Source organism: Schistocerca americana, chromosome 1 (assembly GCF_021461395.2).
Source record: "Schistocerca americana isolate TAMUIC-IGC-003095 chromosome 1, iqSchAmer2.1, whole genome shotgun sequence".
Classification (NCBI taxonomy): Eukaryota; Metazoa; Arthropoda; class Insecta; order Orthoptera; family Acrididae; genus Schistocerca; species Schistocerca americana.
In genome coordinates, this window is record NC_060119.1 from 253,521,847 (window position 1) to 253,537,665 (window position 15,819).

Below are 15,819 nucleotides of genomic sequence, written 5' to 3' on the forward strand. Positions count from 1 at the left end.
CTTTCCTTATATCCACCTATGTCACCCAGGTTAGTGATTTATTCTAAAAGCAGTGATATACTTTCATTATGATGTTGTCAACAGTTTACACAGTAGAAGGTGGCAGCTCTAAAGCCACACCGTGCGCGGTAGATTAGTTTACTGCAAAGTAGATATCAAAATATTGCTCCGTCTGTGATGCGTACAGGACTGCTTTATTTTATGAAATGAAATGAAAAGGGTCAGTATCTACCAGGTGATGCTGTGTTACTCTTCTTACCAACAGGCTTGATTACAGATGTGTTTGGACATTCTGGATGTACACCTACACTTAACGTTTTATTTATTGTTTTTTGTTACAGGCATTATCATCTCTTTTCTTAAGTGTTCAATAACACTAGAAAAGCAATATGATCTTTAGCTCAGGAATCACCAAGTTTAGTTGTAGTTTCACTAACCTGTCTAATTTCCACATGACTTCCTGCAAAACTGTCAGTTTCTTTTATTGTGTAATGCAGCAGTAGTACTTGTGCCTCACTCATATTATCCTCATTGTTGTTTTTTAAGATAGCGTTGATAAAGTATATATTTAATGCATGTAGAGGAATTAAAGCACCGGAATCAAAAATGTGTGTGTGTGTGTGTGTGTGTGTGTGTGTGTGTGTGTGAGTGAGTACATGCGCACGGTGCACGTGCGCATTTCCGTGTTTATGCTATTGTCCTGTATACCAAGCACTATTATAACTTGTATATATGTCACGCAAGCAGTCCACCAAATGCATGAGATGTACTACCTGTTATTACACCATCTTGAATCTGCAGACTTAGCTTTTGAGGCTCACATCCAGAGGGAGCAACCCATAACATTTTAATAGCAACTTGACCATATGAACATTGCATGTGACAGACTGTAGTAGAAAGAATGCTGTACGAAAGAACAGCACGCCCCCCCCCCCCCCCCCCCCACACACACACACACACACACACACACACACACACACACACACACACACACACGCGCGCACACAAATCAAAGGCTGAGCGAGTAATAAAAGAACTTATCAATGATGATGTAAAAATAACTGAGTTTGAAAACCCAGTTGTGTTGAAACCAATTCAATTGTTATGTGTATAGAAACAATGTAATCAAAATTTTTTTCCAGTGAACTAACCACATAATTTTTTACCATTGTCCCTTCTGCTGCTAAGACACAATGTGTAAAATTTAATGTTAGGATAATAATAGTGCATCAGGCTTTTACTCACTTGTGCACCTTTAATGAAATGATTTTACTTCATTAAATGCATTCAATTGCTACAAGATATATGTATTCGCATTTTGAATTGTTTCAGTTCAGCAACATATCTTACATATTTTGGGAATTATAGCTCATAGATATCCAGAGAAAACTAATCAAAAGAGTCTGCTGAATAGATACAGCTTTGTTATAAGAAGCCAGGTGAGTTACAAAAAAAGATGCTTTTTCATATATGTTGTGGTACATGACACTGTTTTGTTCTGAAAGTGATATTTCTGACCTCTGTAAATAATAACTGAAAATTGATACACTGTGAAATGTAAGAGAGGATGACCTCTTGGTAGCTAAATATCTAGGTGAACACCATTGCATTGCAAGGGTAGTCACTCTAATTTTGGTATCAGTTCACATAATCTGTGTGATGCCATGGATTTTCTTATATTAGTTTAACATTATATCAGTGACAGGAAAAATATGTTACTTAATCTTTATTATTACATAATTGTTGTATGTTGTCAAACAACACTCACATTTAAGAGTAGACTGCTTGATTTAACAAAGTCCTTATTGCCAAATTAGATGATTTTCCACAAAACCGACCAGCAAAAACATTTGTCTTCCCTCAGATAAACTTATTATAAGGCAGTTATATTTAGAGCTTTCAGTCCTTTTGCCACAGATTTTGCTTGTCTAATGTGGAGACTTTTTGTGATAAAAATATAGTGTACACTTAGGGCTTCCATTTGGGTACTTAACATTTTGTGGATATAAACTTTTATGTGGTAGGTATTGATTGTGCTAAGTTTATTTTCTTGTTAGCTAGTAGTTTAGTGTTAAGATATTGCTACTCTAATGTACACTTATTATTTACACAGAAACTGACATCAAAACAGTCATTTGTACTTATCATTGGCTGTCTGAAAGGCCTGAGTGAGTTTCTTTATGAATTTGAACTTTGTTCTGATGATAGTGGTCAGAATACTGCTGTCTGTGTAGAAATACATGATTTATTAAAGCAGTTAATAGCAAGTTTGGACTCTCAAAAAAGAATTGCCCAGCGAAGTAAGTAATAAGAAAATTACATTTTATCTACTCAGCTAAAAAGTAGTGCACTATTTTTTATTAATGTAGACCATTTTAAGAGTTGTTTATTGATTACGTTTTCAATTACATAACAATATTGCTAATAAGATATTGCACTAAGGAGAACAAAATAAAACTGTAAATATGTGATTAAAAATAAATTCTTCACCAATAATCTGAAAGTTGATGCGCACTTTCCATATAGTATGCCACAGGCGCAGTGATTGTGGGATCTTGCATTTACATAATAATGGCTCAGAAATCATGTTTTAAATTTTAAGCACAAGTTTCTCCAAGTGTTCATAAAGATGTGTCTAGAATTGAAATAGAGATATACTGAGGTATACGAAACACTTCTGCAGCTTATGAATGAGAAGGTCAAGAATCTTTACCAGGGATAAAGCTTGTACCCAATAATTCCAACGAGCAGTGATAACAAGCAACGAATGCCACAAGTTGTCACTATAATGGTGGTGATTCCCAGATGGAGAGGAATCACTGTCACCAATCCCAAACTCTTAGACCACCTAAAAAAAATATTGTCTGCAGTTTGTAGTCAAATCCAAATGATTTGGACTGCTGTCCCCATGTGTTGTGTTTCAGCGTAAGTGCACAGCTCCTTCTTTTTCGTGCAACAATTGTGACACTTGGCGACTAGTAGTGTGTGTTTTCTCTGCAAATATCAAATGCAGCAGACCTCGCTTTGTATTATAGATATATGTTTTGGTCATTCAGATAAGCATTAGGCAGCAAATAATCCCATCATGTTGAAGGTGTAATATTAATTATTTATAACAGTCCAAAAAATATTCATGAACATTAAATTCCAAACTGTTATGTAGACTGGAAAAGTAAATGGAATCTGAAGGCACTGCTGAGCAGCACTTGAGTACATACACAAATGAGTAAAAAATGATTGACAAACTCTGTGCAGTGAGGTATAACATCCCTAAGGCCGTGGTCACAGGGACACCGAAAACGGTTGCCAGACTCTGTCACCTGAGGTTACATAACTGCACTGGCCAACAGTTTGCCCACAGTGGGCCTGATTTCTTTTGTCAGTATTTGACAGCCATCGGGGAGGTTAGGTAAGGTCAGCATCTGTTCTATTTAGGAGGTTAGAATCTATTTTAACCTCCTTCGGTGTAGCAGATACCATGACGTCTCTCTGCTTGAAGACAGGTGATGCAATTAGGTTTTTACTATTAAAAAGGCACTGCATGCATGTGAATGAGCTAGATATAACTGAAAGAAATGTGGTGAGTGCTGTACACTCTTTCCTCAATTACTGGAATAACCATACAAGTTATATAAATAAGAGATGAAGAGAGAGATATTCTTTTGCTTACTCGAGATGATTCATGGTGACATTGAGAAGAAAGATTACAAACACTTTGCACAGCTTCAGCCAAATTTGGCAAAACATACACACACTGAGATGATAAAAGTCATGGTATAGCAACAAGCACATGTATAGATGGTGGTAATATTGCATACATGAGATATAAAAATGGTAATGCGTTTGCTGAGCTGTCATGTGTACTTGGGTGATTCATGTGTAAAGGCTTCCGATGTGATATAGCCGCACAGCGGGAATTTACAGACTTTCAATGTGGACATTCCATTTTGGGAATATTAGGGAATTCAATATTCCGAGATCCATAGAGTCAAGGGAGTGTCAACAATATCAAATTTCAGGCAATACCTCTCACCATGGTCAATGCAGTGGCTGTTGGTCTTCACTTAATGACCGAGAGCAGCACCTTTTGCACAAGAGTTGTCAGTGCTAACAGACACTGCATAAAATAACCATAGAAATCAATGTGGGACATATGACGAATGTGTATGTTAGGACAGTGCAGCTGGCATTACTTGGCTACGGTAGCAGACGACTGATGTGAGTGCCTTTGCTAACAGCACGACATTCTGTGCAGCACCTCTCCTGGGCTTGTGACCAAATCAGTTGGACCCTGGATGACTGGAAAACTGTGGCTTGTTCAGCTGAATCCCGAATTCATTTGGTAAGAGCTGATGGTAGGGTTCGAATGCTGTACAGACCCCATGAAGCCATGGACCCAAATGGTCAACAAGGCACAGTGCAGGCTGGTGGTGGCTCCATAATGGTGTGGACTATGTTTACATGGAAAGGACTGGGTCCTCTGGTTCAACTAAAATGATCATTGATTGGAAGTGGTTACGTTCACCACATGGAGACCATTTGCAGCCATTTACAGTCTTCATGTTCCAAAACAGTGATGAAATTTTTATGGATGGTTGATTTGAAGAACATTCTGGGCAATTTGACTTTGCATCAGATGTTTATGGTACATAATTGATGAGTCAGTTTGTGTACAACATTCTGCGCTGCCAACACTTTCACAGTTGTGGATAGCTATAGAGGCAGTGTGGCTCAATATTTCTGCAGGGGAACTTGTTGAACCCATGCCACATAAAGTTGTTGCACAATGCTGGATAGAATGTGGTTCGATACTATATTACAAGGCATCCCGTTACTTCTGTGATCTCAGTATATGTTGGTTAACCTTCAGTGACTGTCATTCAGCGTGTGTGTGTGAAATTGTAGAATAAAGAATACTTAAAACACTGAAAAGTAGAAACACATATGCCACATTTGCAGACCACTTCGTATAACAGAATAACAACCCTGCTGGCATAAAAACACCAGTAAGCACTAATAATAATTCATAGGCAGCTAATGCCCACAAACAAGAAGTCACAAAAGGTCCACTACAGTAACTTTGTGTCAGAATTGATGTACACCATCTTTCTCACTTGAACACACAATTTTTTGAGGATATAATCTAGGCCAAAAATTTCTGAAGCAGATTTTGTCTGTGTTGCAGGTGACATGCTGCGTTAAGTATAGATGTGAGGCCGAAATCGCTAGACAACCACGGAACATTCATTATGTAATATAAAATAACATTCATTAAATTTTTATGTTGTTTGAAACTTGTGGTCTCTTTGATGGATTTTTATTAAATAAGTTATTTAAAACTTCTGGTTTCCAGTAATGTAGCAATTTCAAACCATAGATTCACAGGACATGTCCCTGTTGTTGTCTTTCTCATCCTCAGGATGACATCAGCCCCTTGTTTCTTGTACTAAATTGAAAAATTTCTCGCATTCCATGTTTTGCATGTGAGAACCTTGATTGATTCAACTGAAAGAAACATACTGATTTGAATTCCATCAACTATTGTCCAAATTCAACTGAAAGAAACATACTGATTTGAATTCCATCAACTATTGCCCAAATTCAATTTCACTGAGACTGTGCACATACTGGTACACGGATTTGAAAATTTTGGCCATCTTCGGCCTGTGTTGGTTGTTGGAAGAATCCCCTGATAGTGGTGCCACTGTGACTGCATTGTAAGTGGATGTGTAATCATGTACAGAAAAAAAAGTTTCTGTCAACAACAGTAAGATGTCATCTTTAAAATGATTAAAAAGGTTTTGCCAAAGAGGAATTTGAGATGTTTTAGCAGCTGTGATTAATGAAGTTTGTTCAGTCCCCAGATGCTGCCCATGTTAATGTCTGTTGCAAGTCAGTGAATGCCAGTGAAACAAATAATAGTTATAGTACATTCTGTCTGTGCCTCATTGTAGAATATGGAGGTATGAGGCATGCCAACTCTGTATAATGAGATAAGTGACAATTTGTGCCACCTTAATGAAGTTAATGTTGAGAACACCAAAACTGTTTTGAAGAACAGCATTTATTGCACTTTGTTGCTAGTAAGGATCCATAGCAAATTGCCTGTAAATGAGCTCTTCGTGGCTCAGAGACATCAATGACAAGGCTGTCGCCCCAAGTGCTCAATTGCTGTAATGCCCCAAGTCAATGGTCTGTAGATGGTAAAGACCTCATTGCTGTGATCAATTGCCAATTCCCCCTGCATCTGCACACAATAAGCATAGTCACTATACAGCTATTGTGAACGGTATCTGGGCCTATACTATCATGCAAAACAAATTTATAAATAAAGTAAGTTGAACTGAAGAACTATTGTGAGGGAACTATGTTAGGAAATTATTCACCTAGCTGATGGCCCAGTCCTGAGATATTCAAATTATACACTTATGATGCTACAGGCAGCACAGATCTGCGCTGCTACTGACATTAGAACTACAGAATTGCAAAAGAACCAAATAAGTGCTCGTGTCATTTGTGCAGTAATTAATAGCACAAAAACTTTTACAAAATATAAAAGCAAAACTTTCTCTAAAGTGCTTAGCATTTGTCATAACTACAGTGCACTGTGGCAAGCAGTCATTCAAACTCAATATGTAGAGTCTGTATGCAATTTCCATTTCTCCAAAGGAGGTTTTCTGGTTTGACAGTATTATTTGAGTACTTGTTGTAGATATGTTTCTCTAAAGTGATGAAGTTGTTGCCTAAACTTAGCCACCTATTATTCTGGACATCCTGTGCTGTGTTAACATCTATATTTCTTATTTAATGTATGCAACCCATCGATAGAGTAAGCTACATCCTTCTGAAGTAGGGCAAATGAAAGAATTGTTATGAGAGCTAGAAAACATCTTGTTTAATCCATATTTGGGAACATTTCACTTTCGAGCATTGTGTCTTACTCAGACTCTGAGGACCAAGACTGAAGCTTTTGCTGCATATTGAGTGCTGTCGAAAACACAAAATCAGGGTAGTTTTTTAGATCTTTTTTACTTTTAATCAGAAGAAAGCACGTGTGATTTTAGCACTCAGAGTAAGCTCATTGATTCTGTTGAGAGACAGTTTGCAGAGTTTGATACTGTTTGAATTGCTTGGATGGCATCTGCCACATGCCAGTTCATCAATAAAACCTGCATGGTGGGTTATTCCGCACAGTGGGTTATCCTGTGAGTCATTTTTTTCTTCCTCATTATTTCTCTGTGGTTTTCCATAGTTTATCTTACTATTTAAGTGGTGCTGATTAAGGTGGTTCCCACTGCTAATATTAGAACTTTACCAATTCCTGAATCCTGCCTGCTACCAGCAGAAATATCTCACAGGTCTCGATTTACATTTCATAAAAAGGAATGGCTCCTGATCAATGATCTGATAAACTCATTATGCTACTTCCCTTGCATGATTCACTATATTGTGCAGAACATTCGTCTTGACTAGCTGCTCGGCGTGGAGTAGGGACACTTGCTAGTGCTGATTAGATCACCTCCAGCTGTGTGTAGGTACTGTAGGCTACCCATTGAGTGACACTCTTCTGCTCTGTTTGTGCCTTGTTCTGTCAAGTGGATAAGAGCCATCAGCTCAGCCCTGTCTAAGAGTGTTCAGCTGAGGCATACGATTGTATGAGCTATGACTAGGTTGTCTGACTGTGTTCGCATAAGCAGTATGCACGCTCTTGCCCACCTCTGGTAATGGGCCTCTGGCTGGTTACCCTCGGGCACTTGAGCTACAACAGACTCAACTCGTGCTAAACATCACCAGCTACTGACACAGCATTGCTGGGTTAGCATTCCACAGGCAACCTCAGATTTTTCTTTAGTACAAATATGTAGAAAGAATTCCGATGTCCCTTGTGAGAGATCAGGGGGAACTCTAATTGATTACACAAGCAACAGAAAATGACATGCAAGTGACTGGTGTGGCATCAAATTGAAAGGCTTTCACCATGTTGAGAGCAAGCAGCATTTAATTTTATTTTATTGATGTCCTGGTTGCTGGCACTTATATGGTCAAGTACAAAGTACTCGTTTTCCTGTTGCGAAACATTAACTGGAATGGGAAGATACCTTATTTTCAACAGTGGCACCCATGAAGTTACTAGGGTCTTGATAATTTTGCATCCATTTTTGGTGGAATCCCCATCTATTTTTGGTGGAATCCCCATCTATTTTTGGCAAAACAAGCATCCATCTTTGGTGAAATTTGCGTATTTTTTTGTTTTTATATGATTAGACATACAAACTTAAGATGTTATTATGCTATGTGTTGGTAGATGAAGCCTTACTGCTTTGAAATAACTTTCTGGCAAGGGGGGAGTTTTTGACTGGAATGTTTAATACTTACGCAAGTGATTGCTTCTGTTGAGAAACAGCAGCATTTTCCTGCTGGTGAATCGAGTGCTTCTCTGCTTTAAGGAGTTTCTTAAAATTATTTTTCTTTTCTCTCTCTAGTCAATAATTGCAAAATCTGCAGAACATTAATTTCAACATTTTGCGGATATTCATAAACGTGCAGCCTATAGTTGACAATGTTACAGATAGCGCCTACAAGGCATTTAGTGTAGAAGTAAAACTGAAAATAACTTTATTCATGAGTTAGTTGAAGAGTTTTGGCACGATCATAATATGTTGAAATATTCGAATTTCTGAGCATGATAGTGCAAAGTACAGACACTATAAACTGACAGTTGGCCACAAGCGTAAGCAAATCGAAACGAGACTTACAATCTCCAGAGTGGAGAGGAGTAGTACTGGGGAACAAGTGCCGCCTGCCTCTCATAGGGCAACCTGGCCACTTTTCTATGAAAGCAGAACTGACACATGGTCATAAGATCGCTGACCCCTTCTATTGATGCGAGGGTCATAATCAGACTCTGTGATGCGATACAATAAGTCTGTTTATTCATTTCAAAATAGAAAAGAAAACGATGAGCAACACACAAACAAAGCATTTGGTAAAGGCGAGTGTGCAATTGCTTTCTGTAGTTGGCAGTGTCGTCAACAAGGTAGTTCCAGCCCGATATCTATCAGTATTATACACAACCACTGTTAAAAACTTCCACTACCGAAAACTGTAATGTTAATTGTGTCTGAATTATACCAATTTTTTAACTGTAGCTAGCAGACAAATGTACATGTTACTTTGTAGTAAAATGCTAGGTCTCATGGCTGAGTACTATGTTCCATTACACAGTGTGTATTTCATATAAACCATTCAACCACCTACAATTGCTGTGGCCCTGGAGCATAAAGCGAACTGTTACATCATTGTGTTTGTGCACTTATTATATTGCAAAAACATAATCACACACATTACCCTTCCAGATTGGGCTTTTCCCAAAAATGGGCAATACCAGTAAACAGAAAATTGGTTAAATTTTAGATTTTTTATATGCAGGAAATAAAGTTATTTCAAATGAAAATGAGCCAAATGAAAACACAAGAAAGCAAACCATTTACTATTTCAAAAATAATTGCCATGCTGTGAGAGAAGACAGTCAATGCCTTGAAGGAAAAATGTTTGTGGTGCCTACGGAACCGTGGTTCTATCCAGGCTTGCACTTCTTCATCTGAAGCCAGGTGACGGCCATGAATGTCTTTCTCCAGGACTCCAAAAATATGGAAATCGAATGGGGGAGAGATAAGGACTGTACATATGATGTTTAATGGCTTCTCAGTGAAACTTCTGCAGTGCAGTTGAAACAACCTTGTCAACATATTGATGGGCAGTATCCTGCAACAGAATGATGCCATCCGTTGACACTCCTGAGTATTTGGACTCATGGCCTGCTTCAATTTGTCCATATATCTCTGTGCATTAATTATAGTGCTGTGTTCCAAAGGTTCATGAGTAGTGGTCCCTTGCAGTCCTAGAAAAAGATTATTATTTTCTGGAGGTGGCATGCACTGCTTTTGATTTTTTTCACTGGGATGAAACCATGTGCATCCATTGTTGGCTTTGATGCTTGTTCTCTGGCTCAAAATGGTTAAACCATGTTTCATCTCCTATGACAATATGGGACAGGAAATTATATGGTTCATTGTGTTACCACTACAGGTGCTGCTGTGATGTCGATGTTGTGTTCAACTTCTACTCCTCCACCAGGCTGTGAGGAACCCATTGTGTGAAGATCTTAAGGAACTTTAGGATCTCTGCCATGATGGTGTGAGCGGTACTGTGACTGATGTGTACCATGAGCCAAATGTCTTCCACCATCTACTGTTTCTCATGGCAGCAACTGCTGCAACAATGAGAGAAGGGGCAGTGGCACAATAGGTTTATTCTGGCTGAATGCTGTCTTTCAGTGACACCTGACTTTGAAATCGTTTATTTCGTGCAACCATGCACTCATTGTTTTTGCCATACACAGCAGATATTCAGTTGCGAATTTCACTTCCTGATATTTCTTCTGCAGTGAAAAACTACACTACATCTCACTGTTCCTCTTTCCTAGCCTCCATAGTGAAGTCTGATGCACATATGACTCACTGACTCATGTCGAGCACATCTAACACAAATGGCACAGAGGTGAACATTGCATTGTTCCTTCGTGATTCCCAATAGAGTGCACATACTTAACTGCATTAGTAATATCTGCACTATGCTCATTATATAGTCCATCTCAATTTCATTTTATTGCCGCTTACAGTTCATCGGAATACAATTTGCTATGAAATAGCATCTACTAAATAATTTCATGTTGTCACATTTTGATGTAGAATTTGCATCTATGTTCAGATTTATTACAAAATGTGAATTTTTCAGATACCTAGCAGTAGGTATGTAGATAAAAATGGAAATTATTTCTGTAGTTTGAACTTAGAAATGTCATTGACTAGTTACTCTTGTGGAAAGTAAAGTATGATGTATGTGTACACTAGTCATATGTTCATGAACAGTTGATTTAGATATGCCTTCATAGTAGCACATAGCATCCCATTTACCACTAATAATAGCAGCGACTTCTTAAGATATAGATGCCACAACACACATTGTTGGTTTGTATAACTTCCTGACAGATGACACCTCAAGCACTGCCGACAGCTTGCAGAGATTGATTGGAGCTGAGTACAGGGTATGCACTGTTGGTGGCTTCTGTATCCTGTAGCAGTCAGGTGACTGTGAATAGTATGGCTGCTAATTAGTTGTTGTGGTTGAGCATAGAATTGATGGGTGAGAAACAGTGCACCTTTTTTCTGTTGTAGTCCGTTATAGTCAACAACAGTACCTGCCACTACACATTGCTACCCATGACAGTTAACTCTGCAGTGGCAGAAATCACTGAATTGTGACATACGACACTTTAAAAGGTCAGTACATGCGTAACCTTGGAGATAGTATCCTACAAATGTAGTACCTACATTCGGGCTATGTCACTGTATCTTGCCCATCCTGTGCTCAATTAGCACACCAATAGCCAGCAGATGTCCGAGGATATCCCAGTCTGGTGACATCGTGACAAAAGTGCTCGTTCTCTAACACTGCAGCTCTTTCTAATTAAGTTGCTCATCAGTGATAACACATTGGTTTTAGTGACTTAATAAACTACTTTCCATTTGTACATATATTGAGAGACTGTAACTTTGAAAGTCAGGCTTTAATGCAGTGAAAAATCCATGCAGTGACAAAAGTTAAAATCTGTACAATTGTCCTGTATTACCAAATGTTTGGTTACAGTCAATCTTGTTGCTATGTTGGCAGTGGAGACCTGTTCTTATCATTGCTGTGGCATTTATCATCACAACATGTTGCAGCTGATACTTTGTTACCATGTGGCATGTAGGTGAATGCGTGATTCCAGTGTTCAAATCAAAAGCTGAGAAAGTTGAAATACAAATGATGTTACTGCATTTACTAACTGCAATAAACTTCCAGTATAGGAAAAATTTGAGTGCTTTTGTGCACCAACTGTAACAATTAGTATTTGTATCACAATATTTATGCAATACATTGTCTAATGTTCTCAATTTTTTAAATTAATAATGAATACTACTAATGTCTGCTAATGCATACTACTAATGTCTGGTTCTTTTTATTCATATAAAGTCTCCTCATTCATGCCCCTTCCTCTTTGGCGAGATGATTTTCTTTCTGTGATAACTCCAACACAGCTTAAAAATTGTTACTGTTTCTTTCTCTCAGAATTAGAAATTTGCTCTCTTTTGTTTATGCAGTTTACATTCTTGTTCAGAATGACATTGCAGTGAGTCACTGACTTACATCCTCTACACGGTACAGTCATGTTAATGTGACCACCTGTCAGAAGCTTGAATAACCACTTTTTGCTGTGTGGACATGCAGGAAAAGTCAGTGAGGTTCTAGAAGATACTGATGGGTATAGGGAACCATGCAAACTCCAGTGTTATATTCCGCTGTGCGAGGTTTCTAGGTTGGGTAAACATGTTGCGAACAGCCTGACTGAGGTGATCCCACAGATTCTCAACTGGGTTTAAATCTGGGGGAGGGAGGGGGGTGGGGTTGGTGGCCATGGAGTATGATAAACTCATCCTGATGTTCTTTGAAGAATGCATACATTCTGTGAGATATTGCGTTGTCCTGCTTGTAGATACTTTTGTGCTAGGGAAAAACAAGCTGTGTATAGGGTGGATGTGGTCCACTAGGATAGATGCATTCTTTTTTGATACACTGTGTCTTCCAGAATGACAAGATCACCCAGGGAATGCCGTGAAAACATACCCCAGACCATAACGCTCCCTCCTTTGTCCTGAACCCTTCTGACAATTGTTGCAGGACAGTATATGCCAAAGGCAAGCTGTCCAGAGGAGCATAAAATGTAATTCATCTGAAAAAGCTATGGCACTACTCAATGGACATCCAGTTGCTGTATTGGTGTGCAAAATCCAGCTTTGGTCAGCGATGAACAGCAGTCAGCATTGTTGCATGAACTATGTGCCTGCTGCAGAGGCCCATATGCAGCAACATTTGCTGAACTTTCATTGAGGACACACTGTTGGTAGCCCCTTAGTTCATCTGGACATTCAGTTGTTCAACACTTCCATGTCCATTCACCCATACACATCTTTGCAGCTGTTGTTCACCCCTATCATCTATTGCTCATATTGCAACACATTTGCCTCAACACGAGTTTTGGATAGCACCATTTTGCCATGCACTATATATTTTAACCACGACGGCAAGTGATCAGTTTACAAACTTAGCTGTTTCAGAAATGCTCGCACCCTTTGTCCGAAAGCCATGTTGTGCCCTTTTGGACATCAGGTAAATCACTCTGTTTCCACATTATGACAACGGCTGTCCTTTTTTATGCATCCTCTGACACACCCTCCACTACCAGTGCTGCCACAAGCCATCTGAGAGGGGTTATTGCATGTCAATGTTGAACACAGGCATTGGTCACATTGTGACTGGACCATTAACTACAGGATTGTCAGACCCTCAACTAACTCACTCAGATTCAAACTACATAATCTATCAAAACATTGAGCTTTAGTACTGAACGTTGTAGTATTCTGATTAAACAATGGGCTTGAATTCAGTTGGGTTGGCTTGAAATCTTTTTCCAACCATTCTGATTTTGTTTTTCTGCCCATAGCTTTCTTTGAAGATAAGTGGGTGTGGTTTTGGAATGACCGATGCCCTCTTGGACATGTACCCAATAATTTTTTTGCTATGTTTTCATTACCTCACTATTAAAAAGTTATTAAGCATTATGGACAATGGAGTAAGAAAAAGAGATGTTAGTGCCTCGTGAAGAAACAAGAGTTGTTACTTCTCCATGTTTAATGTTTAAATTTGTTGTAGATCCGATAGTATTATTTTCGTTTGTAAATATGATGAATGTATTAGTAAGTGCTTATTTGTAAGTTTTGTTGTGTGATTCATATTTATTTAAAACACTGTCTCTGGTTCACAGTTGCTTTGTCCATTATTGAACTACATGGAAATCACTTTGCTGAAATGATGTATAAGGAATACAAATGGTGGCATTCAACTTTACTGCTATGGATTGAAATGCCTGACAAAGACAAAAAAGCAGGGATTGCAGCTTTGCAAAGCTTCTATGACGTTATTGCAGATGTATTGTGTAAAGAAACAGATGACAGGGCAAAAACAGTGTTTGAGGTATGAGGTTTGTAATACAATTTAAGTGCAAGCACTTATATAGCCAATAGGTACTGTACTGCTTCCTGTGAAAAGGAAGAAAGTGAAAATATTGTCTAGTGTTGGGTGTCACTTGTAGGTGTCTTGCCTCTCCTCCAGACATTCTCCTTTTTCCATTCATGGTTGATGCTGTAGTAAGTATAAATTAAGAGCTCATAAATGAGTGGCTAATAAGGTTTTATTTTTGTAAGTTTTTGAGTGGTTCAAGATTTACATTTTTTTTGTCGATGTCTCCAGATACCTGTTATAGACTTCTGCAACAGAGTATAAAAACTCTGTTCTATTACTCGGAGAGAATTCATAATCTGTAGGAAAATTGTGTGTACTTAAGGTAGTGTATTTGTGAGTGCAGAGTTTGCACTAAATTCACTGATATTATTAACACTAAAAACAATCAGCCATCTTAGCAGACAAATATAAGAATAACTAGGCCCCTGAAGAGGCTTACAGAAGATGTGAAGAGGCTTAGGGAAGATGTGAAGTTACTAGTTTTACACAATATTATTACTGTACCCACCTGTTGAATAAAAACTTCATTCACCTTAGCTGCATTACCCAAAAGATTGTGCCATTCAAAATATGCTAGCAATCCTGTCTTCAGGCCAACGCACTCCCCCGAGGGAGCTCACCGCTCTGTGGTGGGTTCAGGCTTATCTACCATGGGGTCCCAGCCTTTGCAGCGTTTTCCCCCTTCTATGCTGCATGTCTGTCTTCTTGCTATTCTTTTCCCCCTCCATTCGGGAACATGTCTAGGATGTTTTTCAGAATGTGTTCCGCATTTTCAGTGGCTGACATCAGAAAATTCTCACCACTGTTTTTCATTTCTCTTTTTCTTCCTTCATTTGCCTTCTCCTATCCTTCCTCCACTTCAGCTTTGAGGTTTCTCTTTTGCTTCTTCCTCCCTGTGCACACCTGAAGGCCATCCCGCATGTCTGATGTGTAAAAGGTGACTGGGTAATTCATAATTCCCAGCCCTGGGTCGACAGGTAGGGTCTGCATGTACCCTGGGTTCAGGCCAGGCTCAGGGAGAGGTGACTGCCTGAGCTGATACCTTCCCAAATTGCTGATTTGTCCCTCTGTTAGGTGTTTGGGAGGTGTGTCTGAGGAGGGGGGAAGGCTCCAGTTGGAAGGAGCTAACCATTGGAGATTCTGGCAATCATGGGGGATTTTCTCACAATGAACCAGTCATCATATTCATAGTCAATGTCTACCAAATATAAACTGGATGAAGTTCCTGATTCAAAGACCGTGCCAATTGCGCCATGTTTCCTAGTGGTATCATGTACTAAAGGAGGTCAATCCTTTGCAACGGTAAATCCAGTCTTCTTCAGAAAGGTGTTGATGCAATTGCCGGCCGTGTGAAATACTGCTCCCATTTACGCAATGGCACTTTGCTTTCAGAGACTGCCTTTGATTCTCATGCACAAACACTGCTTGCCACTTTGTTTCTCCATGGTTATCCTATTCGTTTCACCCATAGAGCTCTGAATTCTTTGCTTGGTGTTATTTACACTAGGCTGCTTGATGGTCTGACTGAGGCATAAATTCTCTCTGGTCAGGGTGTCATTGCCGTCCATCGGGTGATGAAAAAGGTGGATGCATCCTTAGTGCCCACACGCACTCTTTTTCTTACTTTTGATAGTG

General features: G+C 39.0%; 1 protein-coding gene across 1 annotated transcript in view; it reads left to right on the top strand.

Annotated features, from left to right (window-relative positions):
• The window catches only part of LOC124623192 (DNA-dependent protein kinase catalytic subunit-like), a 565,210-nt gene that overhangs the window by 73,948 nt on the left and 475,443 nt on the right, over nt 1-15,819 (top strand). The window contains exons 4-6 of the mRNA XM_047149022.1: nt 1,333-1,439; nt 2,114-2,300; nt 13,928-14,136. Coding sequence (XP_047004978.1) covers nt 1,333-1,439; nt 2,114-2,300; nt 13,928-14,136 — 503 coding nt within the window. The remainder of the gene's footprint in view (nt 1-1,332; nt 1,440-2,113; nt 2,301-13,927; nt 14,137-15,819) is intronic.